The following is a 16,978-nucleotide window of genomic DNA, read 5'->3' as shown; positions in this document are numbered from 1 at the left end:
TAATGTATTCTTCCAGATACATCCTGATGTCCAGGCCATTTTGTTTTGAGCCCAGTAACCGCTACGTGGTAGCAATCAGGTTCCAGCGACACGGAGTCGCTTACAGACACCTTACCGCTTTCATCCTGATTGACTCAGTAAGTAAGAAACCATAAACCAGCTCTCCTCATTGTTCACAGGCAGGCATGCGGCCTTTAAACTGGTTTATTGGTGCTCCAAATACAGATTATTTATTTATTTTTTTTATTGAATTTGGTCGATATTGCTATAAAGAAGTTTTTGTTGAGTGAACTTTGTGTGACTGATAGCGGGAGCAAGGGCACCAGGTGCAGGATGCATGTCTCGGTACGCTGACACATGCATACTGATCTCCCCCTAGTGGTAGAAAGATGCAAATTCTGACTTTAAGGTGATTTGGAATTTTAAGTTTTCACTTTCAGTAATCATTTCTTAAAAAGTGAGTTTGGGTTACCATTTTTAGTCAGGATGTTTCCTTGACATCACAATTTATTTTGTGATGTCTGTTATCATGAATCTCTTTTCTTTAAAAGTTTATTTCAATTAAGTTATGCATTTTTGCATACTTAGGTATAAAAAAGTGTGCTGTATCACAAGAAATTCTTTTTCTTAAGATAATTCAAAAACGCTTTGTCCAACTTAATATTTAAGAGGAAAAAAAGCTTGAATTTGCTGCTGATGGTTAGATTGTTGAATCATCTTTTCATTCCCAGAATCCTTGTAATTCTGTAAACTCTGCTGTTTTCATTTACTCATTTAGCTGGTATTGATCCCCAAGTACACCGAGCTTCCTGGTTTCCATGGCAGCGACCCGGACACAGAGCAGCACCGGGAGGACATGATCCGCTACATGTGCCTGGATTCCTTTATGATCACGCCGATGCCAGCGCTGGCTGAGATGTGCTCCAAACTCATCTGCGGCATCTCAGCCAACATTCACGATGGGGCCCTGGGTAAGCAGACACACTAACCAGACGTAGACTGAGCAGATGCAGATCCAAAGCAGAACATGAATGTATTTGTCTGTTGCATGCAGCCTGTCAGTGCGACCCTCAGGGTTCCATCAGCGGCGAGTGTGATAAGGTCGGAGGTCAGTGCCGCTGTAAAGCTAACGTCATTGGGCGGCAATGTGACCAGTGCGCCCCAGGAACCTACGGCTTCGGAGTGAACGGCTGCAATGGTGAGTCTGTTTTTGGAGCCTGAGGACTGTCTTCAGTTGTGGTTGATGATTAGACATAATTATTTATAATAGGTTAGTAGAGAAGGCTTTTATCGCTAATCCTCTGGAACATTTTGAAAGGGAGGCACTTTGGCATGAACAATCATATAATTTTTCCTGTAATTTTCTCTATAAGCAGAGTGCTATTTAGTCTGAAGGAAAGGCCTTGGTATCCGCTCCAATATATTAAACTGGATACAATAAACCACTTGAGTAACTAGTACACAAGTGGATAAGAGAAATTTGAATTTTTGTCCCTCATTCTGAAACCAACAGAGATGTAGTTTTGAAAATAAAACCCCTTAGTAATCCCTCTTTACTTCTTGGAAAAGAAGGTCATCACTGTTGTTGAAACAGTTTGTTCGGTTCGAAGCAGAAATACTGAAGGTTAACAGGAAGACATTAAATGAGATGTATTGTGCAAAATCCGCAATTTTGTGTTTCCACTTCGGTCTTTACCACTAAAAACAGCTAAAGCACTTTAAAAAAAAAAACACCCAGCTAGTTTTTTGCAATATTAATGTTTTTTTGGTGTGTGACCTTTAAGGCAGTTCAAAAAGCTCTGCCCGTCACCTAGCCATCCAAAGAGCTCCATCACGTTTGGTCAGCAGCTGGTTAAAGTATACTGTACCACAGTATCCACTGCACAATGGCTGCTGGAACAGACTAGTGTTTTGTTGTTGACTTGCCATCTAGAAACCATTGTTGCATTGTGCAGTGGTTGTGCAGGAGGTGTACAGTGTATTATTGCGCATCGGTTTGCAGCCATTTTCAGGTACAAATGTAACTGAGTTGGGGGCGTGGCCAGCAGCAGCAGCAGCAGCTTATCTGGATTTAAAGTGACAAGAGGCATAACTGACCTCTCCACTCTCTTTTTCAGCCTGTGACTGCCACCCAGAGGGCTCCTTCAGCCACCAGTGTGACCCGGTTACAGGTCAGTGTCCGTGCAGGCAGGGAGCCACCGGGCGCCAGTGCTCCGACTGCCAACCGGGCCAGTGGGGCTTCCCCAGCTGTAGCCCTTGTCAGTGTAATGGCCACGCCGACCTCTGTGACCCCCGGACAGGAGAGTGCAGAGGCTGCAGGGACAACACAGCTGGACACCTCTGTGAACGGTGGGGGTGGGGGGGGGGGATCTTCCACATTGCCTTTTGTTGCTTTACTGCAGGTCTGTTTCCAGATGCATAAATATCTCTCTTCGTTCTCCACAGCTGTGTGGAAGGTTTCTATGGCAACCCAGTGCTCGGATCGGGGGATCACTGTCACCCCTGCCCCTGCCCTGGAAACCCTGGTTCCAACCACTTTAACGGCCATTCTTGTCAAACTGACCACACCTCCGATCAGATCATATGTAACTGCAAACCAGGCTATACAGGTGAGCTGGAATGTTATCATGATCCTGCTGTTTTACTCTTTCATTGTTTTTATAAGTACAGTGATCCCTCGCTGTAACGTGGTTCACCTTTCACAGTCTCGCTGCTTCGCGGATTTTTTTGTGCAGTTTTTTTTCACAGTACATTGTGTTCTGCGTCCTGATTGGCTAAACAGTCTCTGCGCTTCTTCTCTACCTGTGTGCCAATAACGTTATTTAATAATGCATTTAACTATGCGCAACACAGCTTGGCCATTCAGGAGACGGAAACTGAAACTTTGAATGTCTGCTGGAAAAAACTGTAGCCAGAGACGGTGTAAAGCCCGACCGGAGGCTCGGTTGACGAAATCCATCAGTCTGCTGTAGATAAAGCTGTGAATCTCGCAAAACAGCTTGGAGGAGACGCTTTAATGACATGACATGACTCCGGATCACATTAAGGCCCGATTGATGAACACACACATCCGCTGACCTGAAAACAGGTTTTGTTCTTTTGGTTTCAATGTAGAGTATTTCATTATGCTGTATAATAATTGCAAAAAATAAAGGTAACTACTTCACAGATTTCATTTATCACGGGTTCTTTTCGGAACGCAACCCTCGCGAAAAATGATCCGTTTTTTGCAAGTGAATGACTTGAGTTTGTATTCTCACCAAAGCGGATGTGTTTTACTTTGCCATTCTGTTTCACTTCCTGTCTCACTCATGATATTACCATCAAATTGCAGCGTAGCGTAAAACAAACTACAGTCGCAGGGAGTGACTAGCGGTCTGAGGCCCCGCTAACCACTTGATTTAATCTGTTTGAATTGCTGAGTACATCATCTGACTTAATTTCCTTTGGATCGATTTCCAAGTCGGATCCTGTGTGTTGTGGGTCTGATAGTTGCAATTAAACCAGTATCATTTTCCTTCCATTTCACATTTCTGCTCTGCTTTGTGTTGATTTGTTACATTAAACACTAATAAAATACATTGAGGGTTTTGGTTTTGAAGTGACAAAACATTCTTTTTGAGATATGCAAATAAAATCTTTAGGTTTTATGAATTTGAATTTTGTGGCATTATCAGCTGTTGGTATCGTCCCTGCTGTAGACAGCAGTCCGAAGTTAAAAGAATTGATGTTAAAAATGATTTCAACATGGCAGAAATATCCCCGGTAGCCTGGCTGTTAGCTTTGCATATCATAGAAACGCATAAAAAACATTTAATGTTGCTTTACTAAATATTAACCACCCCACCATGACCATCTATTCCCATCCAAGGTCCTCGCTGCGATCAGTGTGCTCCAGGTTACTACGGCAACCCAGAGCAGCCCGGTGGACAGTGTCTTCGCTGTGAATGCAATGATAACATCGACCCCCAGGATCCGGGGTCATGTGACCCCAGGACTGGGCAGTGCCTCAGGTGCCTGTACCACACGGACGGGCCGTCCTGTTCCCGGTGTGAGGAAGGATACTTCGGCAACGCCTTGATCAGGGACTGCAGACGTGAGTGATGAGATATGATAATGATAAAATTGATGCTGTTTCTTTAAAGTAGCATGTAATTTTTAGAAAAGCTTTTTTTTTTTTACATATTTGCTCAAATATGTCGCTAATTTTGTGATGCTATGAGACAGATAATTTTTTTAATAGATCTGTCTCCTCCTCCCAGTGCTGCTATTGCAATCTGCACAAATGCACCACTCTCGATCACAAGCTTGATTGACAGCGCCAAGACCCTCTCCTGGCTCTGATTGGTTATTTCTGGCTCAGCGGTGTTTGTCTGCAGTTAGTATTGGGAGAACTGAGAGAAAGCAGAGGAGCACTTTCTTTTTTCACAGATATCTCATACTATGCTAATACAATAAAATGACAGTTTTAACAAATATATAAGAACAAATTTTTTGTAAAAGTTACATACTGCAATCTTAAGATTTGTTACCATGGTTTAAAGGAAGCTAAGTCTGTCTCTGGTTTTAAAGCAAATGGCCAGAGGTGAATTTCATTTTCATTTTAAAACACATAAGCAATCTGTATAGATATAGAGACTCCTGGATGCATAAGACTTTTTATGTGTAGGTGGTGGGTCTGTCGACAAAGGAGTTGTCAGCCAATCAGAAGGCTATAGTCAGAGTTCAGTTTCCTGCGCCACATATAGTTTAAACAAAGCACTTACCACCACAATCCTGAACGATCTGCTTAGACCTGGTAGATGGAAGCAAACACACATCCACTCCTCCAACAGAGGCATAACTTAGCAAGAAGAATGTTAGCATATAAAAAATATTGAGCTAGATACCAGCTTCGATATGGTGATTAACAGTCAGGGACGTCTTATTACTGCTATCCAGGTTTTTTGCATCTTTCCATTGGTATTTTAAAAATAAATTTTTGTGATGAACTCTAATTAAATATGCAATCGTAAACGTCACAGAAAATTTAATTTTCCTGTGGGATCGATAAAATATTTTTGAATGTAATTGAATACTTGGCCCCTTCTCATCATGCAAGGAAAACAGCCGAGATCACTGGCCACGTAAACCTTTAGCTCATGTAGCCAGATTGCTGAATCTTTCTGAAACTTTCACATTTCCAAAATATCATCCAGTCAGAAGATTCATGTTGGCATAAATGGGGAAAAAAAAGAAACTCTCTCGCACACGCACACACACACACACAGTTGTGATCTCCTAAAAATGTATTTTCAAGTTAATTAAATTTCTGCTTGCTCATAAAAACAGCCTGCATCTGTGGAAAATACTAGACTCCAAGATCTTCTCCTTATCTATCCATTGCCTTTACCCAGGGTGCACCTGTGTGACTGCTGGCACTGTGGTGTCAGCATGCAGTGAGGGACAGTGTCTCTGTGACCACTACACCGGGGCCTGTCCTTGTAGGGAGTCTGTGATGGGCAACAACTGTGACCGGTGTGTCCCCAACCACTGGAATTACGGTCAGCCAGAAGGCTGCCAGCCGTGCAGCTGTGACCAGCGACATTCTGAGGGGGATTGGTGCAACATGGTGAGGAAGAGCAAAAGCATCTAAAAATAAAAATAAAAAAAAATTGCAATGTTTGAAAAACTTCACGAAGACATACATGTTTCCATCACCTCTGCAGTTCACAGGCCAGTGTCCGTGTCGGCCCGGCTTCGGAGGACAACGGTGCACTGAGTGCCGAGAGCACCACTGGGGCGACCCACAGGTGGAGTGTAGAGGTAAGTCAGAAAACAGAAGGAGACACCTGCATCTGCAGAGCTCGTCATGTGAGCTACTGCTCAACCCAGAGCTTTGACAAATGCTTAATGGGGAAACGTTCCTGTGACGACGTGATGAAGGCGAGGTGTTGGAAAGAACAGGAGCTTCTTAAAGAGATAGAAGTCCAATTACAAGCCTTTGAATTGCAAAGTCAAATTTCTTTTAAGTCATGTTTGGCATATATGGCATTTTTATAACAACTTGAGGTAATATGAACTGCATTTCAATAAAAAATGTACTGCAAAGAACTGCGGATGAGTGAGAGTCAGTAGATAAGTAGCTTCAGTTGCCCGTCTGAGGTCATCGAGCCTCTGTCCAATCAGCTGGTGGATCTGTTCTGTGTCCCCTGCATCAATCAGGACCCGCACCATAGAGAATTTATATTCTCTATGTTACTCCTGGAAATTAAATAATGCTGCCTTTCCAATTTCTTTTGTAGAAATTGAAGCAATTTGGTGCATGCTCTTTGAAAAAATATTTGAAACGTCAAGTTTTCACCTTGAAAATTTTCATTGGAATTGGCTGAGGGAACAGCAATCAGTGCGCCGCTGATGAGCTTAAAATGCTTTCATTACCATCATATTTCTCTCTGCTTCCTTCCAGAGTGCGGCTGTCACCCGCTGGGCTCACAGACACGCCAGTGTAACCAAGTGACGGGGCAGTGTGAGTGCAAGGACGGGATGGCGGGGGTCCGGTGCGATGAGTGCGCGCGCGGCTTCACGGGCGTCTTCCCCAACTGTGTCCCCTGTCATCAGTGCTTCGATCAAGCAGATGATCACTTGTGCCAGATCAGAAGAGACTTGGAACACATCCAGTATGCCGTCCAGAAGATCCTGGAGAGCGGGATCACGCCCGGAGACGGGATGAACCGCATCACGGAGCTTGAGCAGAAGCTGAACCAGGTGCGAGACCTGATTGATACGGGGGACACGGAACGGATCCACCAGCTGATTGGACAGAGCATCGATGACCTCAGGTGGGCAACTAAAGCTACTTATCTACTGACTCTCACTCACCTGCAGTTCTCTAAATGCCAAAAATGTGTTTCAGACCTGAGATCGTTCTCATTAACTCACGTCTGACGGGAATTGACCAAGACACAAACAAAACTAAAGAGGCGGATGAGGTCTTGAGACGCACTCTGACTGACCTGGAGAAAGTGCTGATGGACGTCAATGCTACGCTGGCTCTCAAACAGGAGCTGCTGGACAAGTACCTCACCTCAGGATTTTTAGGTATCAACTGGCAAATCTTAAAAGAAACATCACACTTCATGCCATCATTATGGCATGAAGTGTAATGATGGCAACCCCCTGGTAGTCGTGTGTAGTAGTCCCTAAAATATTGCCATAAAACACTTTCAGTTTTATAGCATACTTTACAGTGAAAATGAAGCACTTCTCCTCATATTCTTCCTTTGTTTCACACCAACCCCAGTTGGTTTGTAATTCATATCATTTATGTTTGATGGTTGGGATGTGAAAAGCTTCTCCTGCTACTCCTCTTTAACAGGCAGTTAACAGGCTAATGGGGTCTACTGGTTGCTATGGAGACTTGATGCATCTAAAATGCTAAGAGCAAAGAGAGCTTTAGAGATTTATTCAGCTAGATTACCATCCTGCTCATTGAGTTTGGTAGCAAAACCCAAAACTGAATGGGTCTTTGTAACAGGCTGAGTGTACATATGGAATAATATTTTCTGGTAGCTGCTTCCTGAATGATCAGTAGCACATGTCTGCTTTAATGAACCACATGTAAGCCTTTTGCAACAAGCAATTAATCAATTAACGATCAATTTAAATAATATCTGTTTTGTTTAAAAAGATATTATTATCCATTTTATTTATGGTTTTGGTTATATGTGGCTTTTATTTCCATTTTATTTACTGCCTTTAGTGGTGTTTTATTTTGCATATTTAAATTATCTTCCAGTTCCAGTGTTAAGAGTTCTTTATTAAATTAAACTGTATTGGTGTTTCATGCCATTGTCAAAGAAACACTTGGTCATAAAATAATCATTTATCATGATAATTACTGGGACCATTTCTCATCCAACAAAAGTTATTGTGACTTGCATAGCCACATGTTTTCTTGTCTTTCCCATTTTGAGGTGATTTGTAGACAATGGACTCATTTCATACTGATTGTGTGGGGAAACAGAAATACAAGTTTATAGAAAAAGTGATCAGTATAAATAAGTAAAACTACTATTTATACTGTTTATTATATTTTTTATATTTATAAATATAAAATACTTTAAAAAAAAAAAAAAAAGGAAACCAATTAATAAAACAATAAAATTGGAACGTAAATGTTAAAATGATAACATTGAAAATGCTAAACAAATATTAATTTATGTCACAATGTGTAATCAAAGAAGTTTGGGATTTTTTTATTTATTTATTTTTATTTTTTTTATACAATATTTGGCACATTAACTATTTTATCAAGCCATTTATTTACTTCTATAGTTATTCCCAATTTTGGCAGTATCATTCCTCCATATGTGACTGGCAATTTTGTTAGCATTTGTTTCCTAACATGAAACATTTACCCCACTGCATTGAGATTAAATGTGGAGTTTTTCAAGTTTTCAATGTAAGAAATGTAAGAAATTTCATCAGTTTAAGATACGCTTTCTTATTCAAAATTACTTAAATGTTTTAGAAATAAATCATTCTCAAGTTGATATTGCTCATAGCTGGCATATCTTTGCTCCTGTTTTCCACCAGATCAGTTTGACAAAGTGAAGAAATACTACCAAGTGTCACAGCAGGCTGAGGAGAGGTGCAACGCCTCAGTGTTGTTTCCTACCAGTCCAGTAGAACAATCCAAACAAACCCGAGGGATTACCGAGAAATTGCTGAACACCACAAAAGGTCAGCTCCTCCGGAATCTAACCGCCCACAACAATTCATTAAATGAGCTGCATCAGAAGACCCAAAACCTCAGTGAGACGGTGCAACATCTCAGCCAAAAGGTAAACAGTGCAGACAGTCTCTCAGGAGGAGGCTGATAACCAAACTGTCAGAAAACCCCAAAATTCAGTTTCAGATATCTGGTGTTACATGAAACTGACTAATTTGATTTTTATTACAGAAATATGGGACTACTGAAAAGTGGAGCATATGTACACCAGTGACTTATGCAGAGGTTCATTACTGGCGAGGCTCTGACTGCCAGTAACCCAAAATAGAAGCTCATTCAGCAATTTTGACTTTAATTGAAACAATCCATTTAAAAAACAAACAAACTTTTAATCAATTCCATACTGTTAAAAGTACAACAGCCCCAAAAAAAAAAAAAAAAAAAAAAAAAAAAAAAAAAAACCCTTGGTATCATTACATAAACGGTATTTTAAATGTTCTTTAGTAATACTCCGATTTCCTGGAAGACTGAATTACAATTTAAGAAGGTTGTGTTTATAGCTTAAGACAAAAGATTATCAAAAAAATGTTCATGTGGTTACATTCATTAGTTCCAGGAGATCCAATGTTGTTTCTGAGAAGGTCAGAACATAGTTTAACAAACAGTGGGAAAGAGATATTAAAGCCAAATCGGTGTAATGTTTGAAATAAATATACCCAGTTAACAGAATCAAATGCTTTTTCAGCATCAAAACTTAATATAGATTTTTTTTTTCATTTTACTCATATTCCCCGTTAGATGTGTTTGTCTATTATTGTCCACATGAATATTTTGAAGGACTTTTGAACCGGATGTGGAACTGCTCCTGTTGAAAATGGAGATAATGTGTCTAAGAACGGATACACACAAAACAAAATCATGGAGGATTAATTAATTAATTTAATCCATTCACCCATGATCACAATAGTAACACAAAATGTTTAAAGCCTTTTCGCACACCTACTTTGAACTGTAATTTCAAACTTTATGTAAAGATATTGAATGAATGACAACACAACCAAGGAACCAGAGAATAATAAAAATAGTCAAACATTCGGTTTCACCTTTAATTTATTCTAAATACCCATCTTGGTTAAAGCAAAAGTTTGGTAAAGAAAAGTCAGAATAAACTTTGCCACCTCAGAGTCATCAAAATAAAACTGATAACCATGTGTTGTTGAATTATTGTGTGTATTTCTGTAGCTGAATATTTTGCATACAGTTTTTAACCCAATTAAACAAATATTAAGGTATATATTGCTTTAAATTTTGACATTAAGACATGTTTTATTTTTGTAGTCACACTTCTTTTAAATCTAATTTCTCTTTTAAGGTATGCGGTGGTGCTAGTAATACCAGCCAACATGGCAGCTGCTCTGACAACCAGTGTGGTTGCCATGACAATCAGGGTAACTTTGTTTGTGGAGGAGAGGGATGCAATGGGACAAAGAGTTCTTCTTTGACTGCACTGAAGGATGCCACAAACCTCACAGACAGTCTGAAAGCTGCCATGAAGGAGCTGCAGGGCGTCACAAAGAAGGTAGTGAAGCTTTCAGTAACCATCCTACCTACTGTTGGTATACAGGCTGGTGTATTTGATTGATTGATTCGTTGGGCCCAGCTTCAGGACATAGCGTCCCAGACCCAGGATGTGAAGAACCGGACGATGAATGCTCTGGAGAAAGCCCAGAAGAAGAAGGAATACTTTGAAAAAAGCAATAAAGACCTTAAAGACTTCATTAAGACCATCAAGGACTTCCTCACAGGTATGGCGATGGATGCTTTCAGGTCGATCTTTGACCGGATGCTCGTTACATTAACAAAGTATTTTCTTTTGGGGTCTGTCTGTCTGGTGTGCTGAGCAGAGGAGGGAGCAGATCCTGAGAGCATCCAGAAGATAGCCCAGCAGGTCTTGGATATCAACCTGCCACTCAACAGGACCACTGTGGACAAACTGATCAACCAGATCAACAGCAGCATTGCCAATCTCACCAATGTTCAGGACATTATGAATCAAACTTCGCAGTTCATCCGCAATGCTCAAGACCTGATGAATAAAGCTAAAGAGGCAGAGTGAGTTGTACTTCCAGTATTGCATTTCCAGAAGATTCCAATAGGCATTGTGACCCTGTCACTGTCCTCATTTAGAAACACTCCTTTGTCATCTGGGACATGACTTCTGCTTTAGCCATGTCAGCTTTCCTGAATGGCATCTATGATTTGTTCCTTTATACCATATGTGTCAAACTCAAGGACTAGGGGCCAAATCTGGCCTCTAGACTCCAGAGGGACACAAAGAGACTGTTGAAGATAGCAGTTGTGTGTTCAAATAATATTTTGTGAATCAAATCAAAGCAGTTTTTTTTACCTGTATGCTGCCAAATTACATCAGTCATTCCCTTCAGTTTTTCTGTGACAATTCATTCAATGCTAACAGATCTCCACATTTTTTGTACTAATGCATAATTGTTAGTTTATTGCAAATTTTTCCCCAAAATAGTAAAAAAAATCAAAATGGGTTCAAGTGATGCTAACTCCCAACTGCAGGTGGCAGTATTTCTTACTTTGGCTACACTGCTTCCTCAGGCTTCTTTGATGTCAAGTTATAGTCTGTGATCACCATGGAGAGTAGCAGAAAGTCACACTTTCTGTCATACATAAGCACAAATATTGCAAATTCCTTGCAAATGTTTTTAAGTTACCACCACAAGATCTGTCATTTTAATTAAAAAAAAAACACAGAAACAATCAAGATATAATTTTGGGGACTGATCAGTGTGAAAATATGCTCAGTACTATTTAATTTTAAGAAAACTTATAGAATGCCGAGACAACTTTTTATTGATATTTTATCAGTTTGCTAATGGGTTTTTAGAACATTCATAATCTGGGTGTGGCCCAAAATGCGGCTTAAGGTTTTTAATAGTTTGATTTCAAGCAGTTTTTCTGTCATTCCAGGAGACAAGCAGTAGGTGTGAGGGATCTCGTCAACAGTACCAAACAGGCTTTGAATGTCTCTGAGGTGGCCATAGAGAAAGCAAAGGCAGCCCTGAAGGAGGCCCGGCACAACCTGAACAGCACCAAGAACTCCACTGCTGAGGTACAGCAGGACTGATCTGTGCAGGCTCTTTTACCCACCGCTCTGTAAAGTGTTTTAACATGTCTCTTCATATCCATATTCATTTCTCTTCTCCATTGTGACAATTGGCATTGCAGGTGGAAAAGGGGTTGGTGCAGCTTGAGGACAAGCAGATGGACATTATGATGCTTCTAACCAACCTGTCCAAGGGGGTGGAAGCCCTAAAGAACAAGACGGAGATGAACAGACTAATGGCAAAGGACGCCATAAACCTGGCCAACAACGCCACTCACCAGGCGTCCACACTGGTCCAGGTAAGTAAATAGGGAGTCAAGTATAGGTCCAGCTCAAAGAGTAAATAAACGTTAATGTTGTGATTATATCATAAATGTGAAAAAATCTGTCCCTCCAGAATGTTGCAATGTTTTTTGTGACTGTTGCTAAAATTACTAGTTTTTTGGAACCTTTTTTCAAAAAGTTGCTGCCAAAGTTGCAAAGATGTTTTTTTCATAGCATGGTCTTAAAAAAAGCTGACATTTCAGCACATAATCTTCACAAAAAAGAAAAGGTTTTTAAATGAATAGGTTGCTCTAAAAAGCAACATAAAATTCTGTAATATTGTCCACACACAAAGAGAAACACGTAGGGTGTGTTGTTTAATCAGAGTAAAGTTTTCATCTTCACATTGAACTAATATTGTCTGTGCTCTGCCAGAAGCTAAACGTAACAGAGAAACGTTACCGTGAGCTGCAGTTGAAGATGGAGTCTCTTGGCAGCTCTGGAACTCTGAACAACATCCAACAGAAGGTCAAAGATATGACGAAGGATGCAGAAGATCTCCTCAGTAAAGCCAATAATGGGATACATGATCTTGACAGTGAGTATCTAGAACTTGGCAACTGTCCTTTAAATTGGTGTACAGAAAATTCGGAAATCATCTTTATTTGCAGATTTGTGCTTATAAAGATTACTACAGGTTCCCTGACACTTTTTGTTCTGTCTTGCGCGCATGATAAAATTCCCAAATATGTCAAAATAAATATGTTTAGAATTGTTATTCCTAAATGGTGGTCCAAATTGCTGAGCTGTCTTTTAATATGCTCCTGGTAGTGCTGTGAAAAGTATGTACCCCGTACAGAGTTCTACTATTTTAGATTTTTCACACTTCAATGTTTTTGGTCAAACAACATTTTATAGCAGGCAAAATTGATGTAAGTACAAAATATGATTTACAAACTTTAATTTGATTTATTAGAGAGAAAACTATTCAAGTCAATCTGGCCTCATGTGGAAAAGTAAGTGTGCCCTAAACCTAAAAACTGTTTGTGCCGACATTGGTGGGAACACTTTGTCATAAAAGGTTTGAGACAACTGGCAATGAGTCTTTATTTTTTTCTTTCTACTGTTGAATTGTTCTAGCTCAGCCACCATGAGCTAGAATGAGCTAGTTCAGTTTAGCTACCTGAACTGTCGAGTTACTGCTTGTCAGTCAGATTTGACTGGACTTTGACTTGGCCAATTTTTCTTTTAATGATCTGTTTAGACATGATACCTGTTGATGTTCTTCGGATCATCATTAAATTGTGCTTTGGCTTAAGGTCTAGAACTGACGGATGGAGTTTATCCTTCAGGATTTTCTGAAAGAAAACAGAGTTAGTCTTTCTGTTAGTTAGGAAGAAATATCTAGGTCCTGACAAAGGAGGCGTCACTACTACTGCCGTGTTTGACTTTTGCTACTGTTTCTTATAAATGTCTCATGAACATTGATCTGTAGGTAAGTAAGGCCTGAGATACTGTTGTTCTGGGTTTGTTATGAGTAGCTGAGAGTCTGCAATGCTCTTGAAGTAATTTTGGAAGGTTCTACTCTGTTCCATCTCTGTAAATAATTAATTGTACTCTTGTCTGTTGTTTCCACTAAGTGGGTACTGCACAGATTTTTGTGGTTTGGTAGACTATTTTGTCTGTTTCTATTGTCAAAGCTGCTCATACAACCAACCCGTACCTCACCATTACTGGACAATGGTGCTGCACTGTTGGGGCGAAGCTTCTGACATCGCACAACACAACCCATTGATTGGTTGACAGGAAAACATCACTGCTTGTGACAAACATTCACCACTTTTGTTGTTGCATGTTTATAATACCAGTAAGTGTTTGCTTGTGTGGCCCAACTGCTCAGTGACAGTCCAGCTGATGGTTTAGTACTCTCCCGAATACCTCGGACCATAAAACTGCATACTGAACTGCACCAGCCTGTGCTGTATCGCTCAGTGGAAACAAGGCATTGAAACTGGAATCTAACCAACATTATTTACTTTGAATTGTTCAAGCATTGAAGCTCCAGCTGCTCATTGTGTTCTTTTTGTATTCATCAATTATTTTTCCATGCCTTTCTGCAGATGACCATATGTGTGTCCTGCTGTCCAGCTTGTTAAATGCCAGTGTTTGTGTGTTTTTTTTTTTTTTCAGAACTAGGGGAATTATTGAAAAGCAACGAGGAGCGGATGAAGAAGCAGCGTGAGGAGCTGGAGGACCTGAAGCAAAACGCCACTGATGTGAGAGACCAAATTCAGGAAGAAGTGCGGAAATACAGTAGCTGCGTGTGATGATGTCACAATCTTACAGTCTGATGCTGCGACTGGAAACAGGCAGACATCACCTTTAACAAAGAAAAGCTGCTCAGGAGCTACCTCCTATATGATCACTGGATTTCAAGTTTTACAGTCTACCTGTCAAAGTGTTATATCACATAAACGACCTTATTCATGTACTGAACTGTCCTTTCCTAGTTATCGCCTATACAGTGTTTGATATTTGTATTTAATCTATTTCAACAAGCAGATTACTCATGGTGGTCATTTACTTCACTGTACAGACCACAGAGAGCGACTTTCTCCAATTCATGTTTAATAAACTTCACAAATATATCAAATGTTATCGGAAAGTTATTTTCACCAAATGTATCAGAACATTACATTCAACAAATGTGAGAAAAGCTTTGTATGAAACTGAATTTGATGTTTTCTGTTTAAAAATATAATAAAACATTTTTGTTTTTGCTCATAAGATATTTCATCTGAGATGTATTTGGGTAGATTAATAAATCTGATCTAGCAAAATAGACTAGTTTCTCCCTTTTCTAATGGAGTTTCTTACATTTTGAGGTCGTAGAGATGTATATGTCTTACCATTAAGAGGCGCCCTAACCTTTAAAAAGCATGTACCTCAGTTTCAATTTGTCATCAGTCTTTTTTATCGGCTTCAGTAAGAATGGTCAAACTGGGAAGAAGGTTATGAGTGCGAGGGAACACCTGTGGCAAAGTTCATCCGGCCGGGTTTTCCTTCACTCCCTTTGAGGTTTTAGCAATAATGAAAATTTTATATTATTGGTAGGTGCCTTTTTCGACTCTCAAGGACACCTTAAATATACATAAAATCAATTAAAATATACAACAGTAAATAATAAAATCACTTGAACAGAAAGAGCAAAAGGCTTTAGATAGAATAATCAGTTGTAAACAAATGTGTTTGAATTGTGATTTGAAACAGGGATGGGGGAGGTGAATCGATTGGGTTAGTAATGAATTCCATCGACGATGAGGAATGTTTACACAATGTTAAGTTGTGATTAAAAAAAAAAAACTGTGTGATTGTTTTTTAAGTAAAATTTTCTGTCATCTCAAAACATGAACATCCAGTTTGTTCTCTTCAGAAGGTGAAGAAATATTAGGCAGTTTGAAATAACACCAGTGTCTGTATTTATTTACAGTGTGAACTGAAACGTGTTTAAAGTTTTTACCACATTGTAAATAACTGGAATAACATTGAGTCGGTTTTTAAGAACTGCTTCACATCTATGTTGCTGACTCAGTAGATAGTTCTCCTTTCTTGATCCTGAAGAGAGCTTGTGACTGTTACTAAAACAGGAATACATGTCAGCAATATCTAACTGTACATTCTTGCATATTATTCTCACCTCAATCAGACTCTGTAAAGGGCAGTCAAAGTTTAAAAATAATGTCATATAGTTGATGTCAACTTTTTATTTCATAAAAGTTTTGCTCTTTATCAAAGATAACAGAGATATCAAGTGGACTGGGAGTTGGATAGAGAGTATATCTTTTCGTTAGGTTTGGGTTTATTCAGCTTCCACTATAAGCACGTGTGTGTGTGTGTGTGCTTGCGTGCGTGTGTGAGAGAGAGGGAGAGAAAGAGAGAGAGTGCTGTAACACTACTACAAGAAAACCTAGAACTAATTACTGACATTGACCTCTGCTTGTTTTTTTTTTATAATTGACAGAGGCAGCCTTGAAGCAGACGTAGCTTCTCACTCGTCACCTCGTTCATTGCCTTATTATTCTCAGTCTGTGGTTTTCTCTCTAAGTTTTAACAAAGAGAGGCTGTCCTCGAGCTGCACAGGGAATGTGTAACATGACAGAGGGCTTTGTTTTTAAGCTCAAACACCTGCACTCGTTAGACAGAGCTACAACTCTTTGGAAGGGCTGCAGAATCATCTGTGCCCTGGAAATCTCAAATATTTCAATAAAAAGTTAGCTACCACCTCATCAACTGAGAAAAACAATCATGTTTCCAAATACCAACATGCTGACAAACAGTAGTGGAACAGGACTTGGACTTTGATGTGTACATATCAGAAAGCTATTAAAAAAAAAAAAAAAGGAAAATGGGAAAATGCTATTTAAGTTGGTGTTTATTTTTACTTAGAAGATTTTTTAACCTTAAGTTAAAAATAGTTTGTGAAAGTCGAGGTTTCTTACCAACCCAGTCCTCAAAATCCAATATGGCTCCTTGCGTTTAATAGCTGTAGGTACCGGTCCGTCTACTTTTATACTTTATTATGTTACTTAATACCCAACATAAGGGTGACTACTTTTAGCAACAAAGCCCAGCAGCTCAGCTGCAAAACACTAAAGGCAACAGTTCTATAAAGGTATAGAGCTGTTGCTGCCACAAATGACTAGGACATAAACTGTCGAGTGCAAATCCTGCATTCAACATGTTTATCTCTGTAGTTTAAATGTACTTTGGAGAATATTTAGTGTTTATTCTTGAATGAAAGGTTTGAGATGGAGTTTTCTATAATCTTGAAAATCCTCTGCCTCAGAACAGAGATGAGGTGTTTGTGA

At 39.6% G+C, this 16,978-nt stretch overlaps 1 protein-coding gene across 5 annotated transcripts in view; it reads left to right on the top strand.

The window, feature by feature from the left end:
- lamb2l (laminin, beta 2-like) overlaps positions 1 to 14,897 on the top strand; it is a 68,230-nt gene extending 53,333 nt beyond the window's left edge. For 4 of the 5 annotated variants that reach the window (XM_014967215.2, XM_088006917.1, XM_014967216.2 and 1 more), the window contains 18 exons: positions 17 to 137; positions 779 to 971; positions 1,055 to 1,198; positions 2,118 to 2,349; positions 2,446 to 2,609; positions 3,872 to 4,096; positions 5,397 to 5,611; positions 5,709 to 5,805; positions 6,449 to 6,821; positions 6,896 to 7,080; positions 8,578 to 8,825; positions 10,086 to 10,292; positions 10,374 to 10,518; positions 10,618 to 10,825; positions 11,711 to 11,852; positions 11,969 to 12,145; positions 12,546 to 12,708; positions 14,301 to 14,897. In XM_014967215.2, the coding sequence (XP_014822701.2) occupies positions 17 to 137; positions 779 to 971; positions 1,055 to 1,198; positions 2,118 to 2,349; positions 2,446 to 2,609; positions 3,872 to 4,096; positions 5,397 to 5,611; positions 5,709 to 5,805; positions 6,449 to 6,821; positions 6,896 to 7,080; positions 8,578 to 8,825; positions 10,086 to 10,292; positions 10,374 to 10,518; positions 10,618 to 10,825; positions 11,711 to 11,852; positions 11,969 to 12,145; positions 12,546 to 12,708; positions 14,301 to 14,437 (3,376 nt within the window). In that variant the 3' untranslated portion in view covers positions 14,438 to 14,897. Of the gene's footprint in view, positions 1 to 16; positions 138 to 778; positions 972 to 1,054; positions 1,199 to 2,117; positions 2,350 to 2,445; positions 2,610 to 3,871; positions 4,097 to 5,396; positions 5,612 to 5,708; positions 5,806 to 6,448; positions 6,822 to 6,895; positions 7,081 to 8,577; positions 8,826 to 10,085; positions 10,293 to 10,373; positions 10,519 to 10,617; positions 10,830 to 11,710; positions 11,853 to 11,968; positions 12,146 to 12,545; positions 12,709 to 14,300 lie in introns of those variants that run through there. The other variant, XM_088006919.1, reaches the window with a different exon arrangement.
- The last annotated feature ends 2,081 nt before the right edge of the window (positions 14,898 to 16,978 follow it).

The sequence above is a fragment of the Poecilia mexicana genome, unplaced genomic scaffold, assembly GCF_051168715.1.
Source record: "Poecilia mexicana isolate PSO_F unplaced genomic scaffold, ASM5116871v1 scaffold_7, whole genome shotgun sequence".
Classification (NCBI taxonomy): Eukaryota; Metazoa; Chordata; class Actinopteri; order Cyprinodontiformes; family Poeciliidae; genus Poecilia; species Poecilia mexicana.
This window is presented reverse-complemented; position numbering and strand designations above follow the sequence as displayed.